Source organism: Heliconius melpomene, chromosome 7 (assembly GCF_056956725.1).
Source record: "Heliconius melpomene rosina isolate 202511_hmr_F chromosome 7, ASM5695672v1, whole genome shotgun sequence".
Lineage (NCBI taxonomy): Eukaryota > Metazoa > Arthropoda > Insecta > Lepidoptera > Nymphalidae > Heliconius > Heliconius melpomene.
The window spans coordinates 4,315,130-4,327,673 of record NC_140395.1 but is presented as its reverse complement, the minus strand read 5'-3'; the positions used below and the strand labels follow the sequence as shown (position 1 = coordinate 4,327,673).

Here is a 12,544-nt window from a genome sequence, read left to right as displayed (position 1 = left end):
TCACCCGGCGTCACCCCGAGAGGGTCCGCGGACGAGAGCTGCAACTCACAAATATTGACAGACGAATTGATCCGCTAAGTGACTTCACTACGGATTACTGGCTTCAGCGTAGATGTAGGGAGCTACAACTAGATACGATATATTTTATAAAAAAAAAACCAATGAAATGCGTTAGTATGAGTTATTACCTATATAATAGATTTGGAGACACAGGATCATCATCATCATCAGCCTGTCCTCGTCCACTGCTGGACATAGGCCTCTCCAATGGCTCGATACAGGATACTTCATACGAATTATATTTTAAAAAACTGCTATAAACTAAAATGCACTGAAAATGAGATATTGAATGGTGAAGCTTAACGCCGCGTTTTTCCGAACAGGATAAATGTACTTACATCATATTAATACCACACAGTTGCCTTTACAGGATGCCGTTGTCTCACAGTGCTTATATTTATTTATTTTTAGTATATTCACATACGAGCATATAAATGTCTCTGTTCCAGAATTTATTGAAATTTTACTATGAAGTCTTATGTACTTAGTGGTGGGAGCGTTAGTGAGGTTTCCAAGAGGCGCAGGTTCAATTCCCGCTACGTTATAATTGATATCGCTTTCTAATTTTTTTTTTCTTAAGTGTGGGATTACAACTTTGATAAAAACTATGAAGATTTTTTTGCCTTAGCTTTTTATAAATAAGATTTTAATATTTTATTTTGCATTTCGAAAGATTATTTATTAATTAAAACGATATAATTTTTATTGTAATTTCATTATATTAAGTAATATGCGGAATTTAAAACCGTACTTTGTCTAAGAGAATATTTGAGGATTTTCAATGCTATGTTCCCCTTAGTGTAGCAGTAAACATGAATCTAGAATTGTCACGTACGGAAAGATATTTCCAAATTGCGCCATCATGGCGTACCTACATTACACGTATTACACATTATTTTATTATTAATATTAGGTCTAATAAGAATCTAAATATGCAAAATATTTCAAGCCTATAATTCAAAATATAATTGTGGGTTCAAGAACCACTCGAGAAAATGAAATTTTTTTTTTCATTTCTTCGCTCTGATGGAGCAAAGTGCGCACCGCCACTCAACACGCAATGGCTCCAGAAAATGGGACACGGTATGTCTTAACATTAGGTTCCTTCTGCCTACCCTGCTGTGTTTGGGATACAGGATGAAGCTTCAATCAAGTATATGTATTTAAAAATTGCTTACATTCAATAAAAATATATATTTTACTACAAAATTATGTATAAACTATACAATAACATTTTATAATATATTATCCATAAAATGTTGTATGCGTTAATTTCAGAATCCATGTAGCATAATACGAAACGTTGGTAAAAACCGCATACTTCACTTCACAGTCCCTGGGTCGCGCCGCCAGGATACCTACCAACTTGTGCCCATTGTAAATTGGGCCAAATTCATGGATAAAACAATCGTCATAATCTGTCAAATCTATACAAATCATACTCTCGTCGACATGTACACCGAAGCTCTCGTAACATTTACCTGGATACGCAATCTTTACATCTAATTTTGTAAAATCATTTATTAAATACACCTTCCTGTCCATTGTAGCGACGGTCTTCCAAACGCTGGCTTCACAGTCTGTTACTAATCTATCATCAAAAGTAGAAGATTGCATGGTAAATTGATATTCTTCTATATTAAATTTGGCAACAGCTATATCATGATAGGGCAAAGTGCTGTTCTGATTGTATTTCTCGTTTATTCTCCAAAACAAAATGGGGAAAGTTCTGCTGATGTTTCTGGCGAAATCGTTCAATAGCAACACTCGGTGTGTTGCGCCTTTTTTTCGACAGTGTGCTGATGTGACCAACCATTTGACGAGAACGACGCTAGCAAAGCAGGCGAAGGTCCAGGACTTTGAGGAGTTTCGGGCGATCGCTGCGACGTACGGAAATCTTTCAGCGATTGGAAGACTTTGGTTGTCATTCAACGCTATGACAGCTATAGATTTTGCCACCTGGTATATGCCCGTTCCTGGAGCGTAATCTCGTTTCCTCTCCTCTACTGTGATGTCGGTTGCGAATTTAACCATCACACACACAGCCATGATGGCCACAAATATTACAATTGCTAAAATAATACACGCTGCTTTCATTTTTGATTTTTTAGGGCTAATTTTGACAGAAGAGTGCTGTCTCGGCTTATGTAAAACTCTGTGAATTCATTACGTTTTAAAACTATAGTTTTGCTATAAATATTTTATTATTTTAATAATAAAATTATTAAAGTATCATTTTTTTATATTTATTTCCTGTTTAATTATTTAGCCTGCAAGACTGACCCAAAGAAACATTGCAAATTAAATAGGGTTTTTAGTAAAAAAAATGGTTGATATGCCCAGCGCGCGATTTCCGCCACTCAACACGCGATGCCTCACAGAGCTCTAGCTCTAACTCTACAATAGGTCTTTAATGATAATTTTTTTTTTTATTCAATGTTATATTACAAGTCCATATTAATTTTTCATATTTTTAAAGTATCATTCCACACTTAGGAAAGGAAAATACGTAACGGAATTTTAACCTGCGCGATAACCCTATACCTCTTGGTAACTATGTTATATTATATAGACGCGGGTGTTCGATTCCGCTAACAAAGTAAAGCTTCAAAATTTGGAAGGTGCATGAGGAACGGAGTGTCTCAACACAAGGTTCCCTTGCCCTGCCTACTTTGCTACATACAACGTGAAGCTAATACAAAAACAATAAAAAATATATTTAAGGACACACCAAATAAAGCAACATAAACAACAGCTCAGATAAACCTAAAACTGTGAAATTATTTCATTCAGTACAAAAATAACCATGATTCAATCCATCTTGTTACAAATTTGCGCGAAAACCACGCCGTGAATCAGCTGCTTCTAAAAAATCAATACTTACACCCTGCATGCAGTCATAACCCTAGTGCGACACGTTCTTGCCTAGAAAAAACTTTAAATAAGGTAAATTTATTAATTATACTGTAGCAGAGACCTTGTTTTAATGTTTTTAGAGTTAATTAACACTGTAATAAGTAATTAGTGTGGCAAAAATTTAATTTAAAACCATTGTGAAGTTAGCCACAGGTCAACGTGATATGAACTCCCACCAGATGTCGCAGTGTACCCGTCATGTTGTTACATACTGTAAGGGCGTGTGAGTGCTTGTGTAAAAAATTAAGTGTTTCGTTATAATACAAGCCACAAATGGACTTATAAACGGTGAGTTATTAATTATTGTAGTCTGAGAGATTAAATAAAGTAATTATATATGTCGCTTCGTAAGAGAAATAGGTAAAAAGTACATATGTCTGTACAGACGTATAACCCGGCTAAATGTGGGTGGTACGATTAGTACAGCGCTGCCTATTACTACCGACCAACGTAATTTGGTCGGGCTATTCCCGCCATCTTGTTAGCTGAGCTTTCAGGATTTAGTATAAATAAATTTATCGATTGACGCTGTAAAATAAATTTTATGTTACACACGTTTTACGTCCAGGAAAACTGTTACAAATAATTTAATAGACAGAATTCATTCATAATTAGCTATATATGAGTCATGGCTTTGTTGACATTACGAAACTTGCAGGCCGATCAATTTTTTCAGATGTTTTCCCATTTAAATAGATCTTTCTCTATTTAATTTTTTTCTTAATTAACATTACATGAAGAAATAATCATATTTTAGTAATTTCTCGTAAAATTACAGTCGCGACCTCGGCTGTAGCACCTATATAGTCATAGGAGTGACATCACAAATTTTAAATAGAATTAGATTATGGTAAATGAGTTTTAAGAGAAGCACTGTTAGCGTAAAATTTATTTGTTTTAAGTAAATATATTGAACTAAAAATATTTACATACTCATTCATAAAAATCTTTTATGTTAAGTAGGTCTAATTAAAACTTCCAATAAGTTTTTTTTTAAATTTATCTCCTATATTTATTGATTGCCGTATGAACTATTTATTCAAATGATCTATGTAAATAATTAAATATAATTATACTATAATAATTATATAAAATTCTAAAGTTATTATGTCATTGCCACCTACTATGCAAATTAAAAAAAGGCCACCAACAATAAACATTGATTTGGACTTGTTTAGTTTATCTGTTTTACAATACTGCTTACAATTATTTATTTGTGTCTTCTATTTAATTTATATAAAAGAGCTGAAGAGTTTAATTTCATGAACTACTTGGTTTGAATTTTAAAAAAAACATTTTGCAGTCCAATTAACGATGATTTTAACCACTGTGCTTGCGGTCAGATTCGCCTCCTGCACTTCAAATGTGTAATTTTATTTCAACATTAAATCCATTTTTTAATAAATTTCAAAGCATAATATGTTATTTAAAAAAACCAAATAACTTCATATTTTATATTATGAGTAAACATTCTGCAGATCCTTTGACAACTTCTTATTAGGTAATGATAACAATGTAAACAGCTTATGACCATATATGGATGTATACACAGAACAAGTATTTAAACAACCTACATACATATGTGAGATTATAAATGTTTTATTATTTAAATATTTTTAGTTAAATAATTTTTTAGGTAATTGTGGCGGTGTGATTGTGTCTGTCCGTCAAGGAATTAGTTGTTGGTCCCCAATGAATGTAATACATTATTTTTATTTCCTTGCTCGTGTTAGACAAAATTGCACCTTTGAGTTATGCACTTATGCCACTGTACTGCATTCTTGACCTTAGGTTCTCTTTACCTATTCTGCTATTGGCCAGATATAGTGTAAAATGAAAATAATTGTAAAAACTTTCGAATCAGCAGAAGGAACCTAGTGTTAATACACTCTATTCCCCAATATCCACTGAATTTTTCAAGGCATTGCATGTTATGTGACAGAACTCAACACTTTGGTGCCAGAGTAAAATATAAATAAATATAATTCATTCCCTTGAGGGAGGATCGAATCCATAGCTGTTGCATTACAGTTGCACCCTTGTGCTCCTGGGCCCAGACTGCCTCATATTTTTCTATTATGAAGATCGTAGAGTATAAATTTGTTTATTCTACTATATTTATAATAGAAAATTATACTGTATAAAAAACTTGAATTCTTATAAGTTGATGTTTTGTAGGCATCTTTTTTATTATGTTATATTATAACAATTTTTTACCTCAATAAAGTCTTTAAATAAAGTAAAAGCTTGCCTGTGAATGTTATGAGCTACAAAATTATTTAATCAGTATCTAGACTGAAAGCTATGCTATATATATATACATAGCTAAGTTATGTATGTGTAGTAAAGTATAGGTTGCATATATCACAATCCAGGTTTTCTTCATTGGAGGTTTCTTATGTTTCTGTCTCATTTAATTAAGTAAACATATTAAAAAATCTATAGAAAACAAACAACAAATGTTTTATATAAATGTTATTTTAATGGCATAATTAAGTAAAACAAACTTTTATAAGATTTCATCCGCTCTATGCCATTAAAATCTTATTAAAATATTTTCAATATCAGCTTCCTGTTAGTACAAAGTAACTGACTAAATTTGCTGACTATTACATGTTGCTCATATAACATTTCAACATAGACTAAACATTACTATAAAGATATCATATAACAAACTCTAAATTACTTTGCAAATATTATTTCTTGGTGTGCCTTGCAGTTTTTATACATTTGATTAAAATTGGAGAATGGAGTGATTTTTCACTGTTTTCTCTGCTTGCCCAACTGATTGGAAATAGGGATGCTATATTTGCTGTGAAAAATATATTTGAGACAAAAATCTTTGCTAATCTAATATAGTAAAGGCCTATTATAAAAAAATCTCGGCGCAGCACCATATACCTGACGTATCGTGATCGTAAAGGCGACGGTTGTTTGTTCGATTCCTACGTGAGATAATGAATTATTATTATTTTAATTTTTATTTAACCTCCGCCACGAGACATGCAATGTCTTAAAAATTGGGCGGTGGGTAACATAACCTAACCTATATAAGCTATATAAGGGCAGCGTAAAACTAGAAATAAAAAAAGTCATTTTTTTTATAATAGAAAGACAGCAATCATTATGTATGTAAATATACATAAACCATCAATATAATGCCCTTTTTAATGTAAATTTTGACAGGTATACATAAAAAGTTAGATTTTTTTCTTATTATTGCTGGATGTAGAGTATAAAGCTGCATGCAGGTACATGATGGAACTGGCGCATTATGCTAAAAATAACCACCGCCTATACATTGTTTTACGTTGTTCTTTATGAATGCCCTGAATATCGTGTTTATTTCTTTTTTAGCTTCACACTGTCCCGAACATAGCAGAGTAGGCAGAGGGATCTAGTGTATAAACACTCAGTTCATTTTCGCCGAATTTCTGGAGCATTGCGTGTTGAGTGGCGGAACTCTACGCCGCGCTATAACTTGTTGTAAGTGAGGAAATGAAAATATTAAATATTTCATTTCCCCGAACGGGCCTCGAGCTCACCACCTTAAAATTTACAGTCACGGGATTGCACCACTGTGCCACGACGTATATTTGATTTTATAATTATTTACCAGTTTTTTTATAATCAGTGAAAAGATTCCCTTATCGGCCCATCTTAAATAGCTTACAATAACACATTTTCTATAAGAATAACAAAGGATTAGGAAGTAGTAACGTGCTGTTGGCATAATATCCGTAAGCATTCCCATTTGGAAAGGTTGCCAAAGAAAACCTGGTAACACACTATTTAGTAGGGCTTGATTGACACTAGGCGGAAAGAATTATTATCATTTTCTCGTCTCTCTGGGAACAAGACAAAGTGCAGAGTAGAGTTCCGCCATTCGACATTATATATCTCGAAAATTGGGCTGTTCTCGGGCACAGAGTATCTTAGGCCTTAGAAGTTAGGTTTAAATTGAAAAGGTAACTTTTTAATTTAAACCTAAGTAACTTTTCAAGTAAAAATAAAATAAGTTTCTTGGTTATTTTTATTTTAGCGATTTAGACATCGATATAAATAACTAAACATACATATTAATATATAAAATTGTGGTCAAAAACATGGACTGTTTTGTTTGGCACTGTTATGTATGAAGTCATTCGCTTTTTTAATCTGCTAATCGCAATTAGGTCAAGACCGAGTCGTGACACTGCCCCTAAATTAAAAGCTGATGTAGTCATAATGTTTGCATAATATACATAAAAGATTTAGATTTTTCAAACTTTTTTACTAAACATCTTGTTGTATTTAAAAATTTAATAAATCTATATTTATTGGTTGTCTTTTATGTATTTCTTTTTCTTCTAGTTATACATACATAGCTTCACGCTTTATCTCTAGCCGGGTAAAGAACGGAGAGAACGGAGCGCCAAAAGCTACGGTCTCTACATACCTCTTTCGCCTCGTCCACTGTCATCAACGTCTTCATACATGCCTTCCGGAAGATTCCCATGCTGTTTACGTGACCTTTCTGCAATATCTTTGTTACTGTGTTTTCGAACGTCAACCAAGGTGTCCCTCTACCTCTCTTACCGCTCACTTTTCCATCATAGTTCTAGTTTTCCATCATCATTCTTCTGGTTATGTTTGCTGTAAAACTTGTTGTTCTTACATATATGATTCAACCTTTCCATACTTATGACCTAATAATAAACTCGCTTGTAGTTTACATCTCGCGCGCTATTCAAAGCGTGCCTAACAAGATTGCAAAACGGCAGCTCGGTTTTTTTTCTTAGCCTTGTTAGACAATTCTTGGAATATAAAAAAACCTATGCATTCCTCGAGACGGCTCCGCTTACAAGTTACAGTATAGTACCGGGTAATGTCTGACAGGTTGCTGCGTCTATGGTAGTGTAGTAATGCCCATCTTTTTATGATTAATTAGATTTTTTGGTGCCTTTATTTGTTTTGGTATATTTTTTGTGTTGCCAGTTTTGGTCATTTTTATTAACATAAAAAACTTAAACGTGTTTTTTTATTTTCAAATTTTATACTTACAATTTTTGTTTTTTATTTCATGGAATGTAAAAAATATATATTTTTTTCTAGTCAACTCTGCTTACAGTAGGATGCCGAGTAATGTCTGACAGGTTGTTGCGTCTATGATCGTGGAATGTCCACCTATTAGCATTGTTGATAATGCCAATATTTTTATGATTAATTAGACTTTTTGGGTATTAGTAGATATTTTTGTTTTTGTGACAGGCTTTGTGTTTTTCGATCAACCAGACTACTACTACAGACAGACTATATATGACTGTATTTATGTTCAAAATTACAACAAACCAAAATATTCTTTGTGTGTTTAATTAGTTACAAGGTTACGTTAAATATCAGTGCTTAGTGTCACTCTTACAGGACTCTACAACCGACTCGGAATTCAATTCTGCTAAGAGCCGTCAAGTAACAATAAAATTATAGGCAAGTGATATTTGGTCCTATAAACATGACGTAAAATTAAAAAATATATCAACTAATCACGAAATCTAATGCTTAACTAATAGATGACAGATCTGTGAAAATATTTGGATCAGGTGTCTTTATTTTATGCCTATCTAACTTTATTTTTGTAAAATTTTGCTTTTCGGAACTTTATTGGTATGAAAATATTAGGATCATCTATAAAACTTTATTGTCCATTTAACTTACAACGATTCGGAAACTTACTTGAAAAAAATATGTATTGAAATGGACAGCACCACATCAACAGGAAACACTAACCGAATCTTGGCCGTAAATCTTCATCCAATGTTGGTATGGTAGGGACATTATGTAATTCAGCCTCTTTTGTCAGTTCAGTCAATAGGCTTTGGGAGTTTCTTTTGCTTAACGGCCTGGCACCGTGCCAAGGTTTTCAGTAATAGATCAAGTGCTAATTGGCCGTGGCGCCAACCATTTTTGCCGAAAGACAGTTGTTTTTTTTTTCTTACGATGTGCATTTTTCGTATATTTGATTGTGTAATTTTTGATTGGGTAATGATTGGTTTTGATTAATTTTAAATAGGTGGTGGTTTCGCAGTAAACGCCGATTTATGACTTAATTGTCAGTCATAGGTAGGTTAGGTACATTTTTATCTTCCTATAAACTATATTTTTAGAAATTAAATGTTTTTTTTACTATAAAATAGTAAACGAAAAGTTAAAATAGTTAAATATAATCGATTTTCAAGCACTCACACAGCTCAGCCTGACTAAATTTCAAGTGGGTACTTCAATATCTGAATGGGTTGTTCTTCAAACAGCTTACACAAGAGTCGACTATGATCTTGGTCTAACTTTTTTTTGTAAGCATAATAACAAACTTGGATTTTTTTGGATATATGGTAAAGCTCGACAAGTAGGTGGAAAATCTAGTGACACTTCGTTCTCCAGTTTTCACTCGAATCGGGACATTTGGGGGAGCAACTTTCCACAGCGGACAAATATAAATAATTCATTCCTTCGAGTAAAAATCGAACTCACAATCATCGTATTTACAGTCTAACGATTATTTTCAATAAGACATTTACTATATTTCTCACATAAAAACGAAAAGAACTCATAAAGATCAACTACTAGAGTTAACGTTTATATATTTTACAACTTATGTAATAATATTATATATTTTTCTATGTTTCCTTGAACGCGGTTTGTAATTGCGTGAATAATTGTATTTTCTATATAAAATTATAATAGGTTTTTTTATAGTAAACGTGTTTTTGTCATCGTATCACGTAGTCAGCGGCCGTGGTTGGCCATTTGTGGGTGTTAAGCGTTGTTCAATGAGATGCACTAGCGCCTAGCTACTTAACTATCGTTTATACATTTAATGGAAATAACTTATTACAATCTTATATTTGACTTCCTGTTTTTGTATGTGTGCCCGATTAAACTGAAATTTGGACGAAGTCCGGGTTGATATTTTAAATATACCCAAAATCCAATTTGAATCTACTATCTCTGAATGTGTATAAAATATAATGAAGGTATTACCTAATTGTACTATAATTACCAATGAATTGAAAAAATCTTAAATTACACATATTTGTTAACAAACAGTGTCAGACTCAGTGGCGGACTAACCCCGTCGGAGGCCCGGGGCGGTGTCGTTGAATGAGGCCCCTTGACAACTCCCCCCGCCCCGGGAATTTTTTTTAAAAAAATTTTTCATGTGCAAATTAGTGTGTATGCTTACTTAGTTTACATCTTTTAATTAATGTTTGACACATAGAAAATTAAAATACTAAATATCAAAAGTACAAGTAGTACAATTTAGCAAAAAAAATTCTCGTGTCCTCGAGATAAAAAGACGAATTGGGATAACAAAAGAAGCTATCATCCGTGTAAATAACGTATGGAAGAAAAGAGGAATTTGTATCAAAACCGAAATAAGAATGTTACGAGCACTGATATTCTCTATTACTACCATTCGATAGACAGGTACAGGTGGAGGCAGATCATCTGCTCTAGATGTAAAACCTGATCATTCTCAAATTCATTGTAAATTTCTACCAGATTATCTAGGACTACAGCCAGAGCGTCATCTGAAGCTTCCATCAAAAGCTTAGTTCCAATATAGATAATAATTTATCATCATAAACTAGTTCACACGCTATAGTACTATTAGTTCCACGTATAAAATAAAATAGACTGAGATCCCAGGACCCTAGTAGACCTACGTCATTTTAGTAAAGCTGAAATTTTATTTTATTTTTATTTAAAGATTACTAGTGAGGCCCTATCAAAGATTTAAGGTACACGCTCACCTACGTTAAAGTAAAAACACTCGTATTTAAATATATTTTTGAGAAAAATGTAAAAAAAAAATATTATAACCCTGGTATAACCCTTTACGTAGGCTTTACTCCTGCCAGACGTCCTAAAGATTGTTTAATATTGGAACAAATTACGTATACTTCTTCTACTTCTTCTTGGCATTAATCTCGTGCTGAGGGTTCTTTTGGAAGAACGTATTCGCGACGGCCAGATCAGACGCAATATAGGTTCTCAGAATATTTTTTCCCTCTGTATTACGAAGTCCGTATCTAAAACCCCCGTGAACATGTTCATACGGCTCAGCAGCCTTACTGACGTGACTGTTCAAGTCTTCCCCAACAACAAACAACCATTTTGGTAGACGGTATAGCAAGTAGAACCTCTTCATTCTGCTTTCAGAATGACTCTTTTTTGGACACGCTACAGCCGGCCTGCGGCGCATAGGCACTAATTTAGTTTGTAGTTACGCCTTCAATCGGCACCCTTATACGCATCAAGCTATTGCAGCGACCATCAGCTTCAAGAAGCCAGTTCTGAAGCTCTTCAGAAAGAACTACTGCCACACAATTTTTACCTGAGGGTGACCCGGTGTATATAAGGCGGTAACCCTGTCCGTTATTGCGAGGCTTATTGCCCTTCCAGCAAGCTTCCTGGAGGAAAGCACACTGGACCCGAAGTCTTATAAGTACATCTGCGAGTTCTCTGCATCGTCCGGTTAGAGAGCCAATATTCCACGTTGCAAAGCGGAGTTTCTGTCTGGGTACTAACGTTTTAAGCAGTGTTCGTACTTGACACGTTGTTGCGTTCCATATTAGCGGCGGATGGCGGTTTTTAAATGGAGCAACTGCCATTTTATTTCCAAAACCACTTTGAAAAATTACGCTATAATTTTACATATATTATTTATGGACTATTTTAAGACCCCTTATAAGCACCCAAACCGATCTGATGGCTCAATCATCCTCCCAGATAGAGATGTACCTTTATTTTGCGCTACTTCTGGAAGGGCCCCACTTTCAGGTTAGTGAGTACGCAAACTTTTATAAAATGACGTCGGTCTGGAGGCCCTAGGAACTTGAAGAAAAAAACTACGAAACTGGAACCACATGCAACCTAAATGGACATTAGAAAGATAAAAGTAATTTTAATTAATATAATGTAAACTACGGGTACAGGCTGCACTAATCCCTGTACTTATTTGTTTATTGGAGGCCCCCTCCAACCTCAAACTTCCTCTTAAGTAGATACTATGCGTTTTTTCAAGGGCTTATTTAGGATTTGATCAAGGGAATTTGCACCATTTGGAGGCCCCCCTGGACCCGAGGCCCGGGGCGGACCGCCCCCACCGCCCCCCCCTTAGTCCGCCACTGGTCAGACTGTACATGTAATGGTTGTGGGTTCGATTTTAATTACGGAGATAGTTTTTAAAATTTTTTTCCTCTCCTCGCTTCGTGTAAATACGCACAATGTCTGGAATTCTGGCGGTGAATGGAGAAAACAATTCTGTAAATTGTTTCACGCATGTGTTATTTTGTTTTTTTATTCGTTTGAGTTGACCGCAAAACTATTTAAGAAAACCGGTTGACAAGGACTTCTTCGATCTTGACCCACTTCGCTTGAATGAATGTTAGATCAATGCTTTAATTATTAATAAATATATTCATTCATTCATCATAATACAAGGAAAAATAATAATAATAATTTGTTTTTGTTAAATTGTTTGTATGTTATTTTGTTTGGTCAGTAGTATGATTTAGTTGCTTTGGTG

At 34.0% G+C, this 12,544-nt stretch overlaps 2 protein-coding genes across 11 annotated transcripts in view; one reads left to right on the top strand and one right to left on the bottom strand.

Moving 5' to 3' along the window:
• Positions 1–1,305: 1,305 nt before the first annotated feature.
• On the bottom strand, positions 1,306–2,351 carry LOC146537410 (kallikrein-11-like). Its single transcript, XM_085188269.1, has one exon. The coding sequence runs from the start codon at positions 2,155–2,157 to the stop codon at positions 1,306–1,308; it is 852 nt and encodes a 283-aa protein (XP_085044395.1). The 5' UTR covers positions 2,158–2,351.
• Positions 2,352–3,140: 789 nt separating this feature from the next.
• Positions 3,141–12,544, top strand: part of rhea (Talin_middle and talin-RS domain-containing protein rhea) — a 72,328-nt gene continuing 62,924 nt past the window's right edge. For 5 of the 10 annotated variants that reach the window (XM_085188507.1, XM_085188506.1, XM_085188505.1 and 2 more), the window contains exon 1: positions 3,141–3,264. The gene's annotated coding sequence lies outside the window, so the exon portion shown is untranslated. The remainder of the gene's footprint in view (positions 3,265–12,544) is intronic. The other 5 variants (XM_085188510.1, XM_085188509.1, XM_085188503.1 and 2 more) reach the window with 1 other exon arrangement.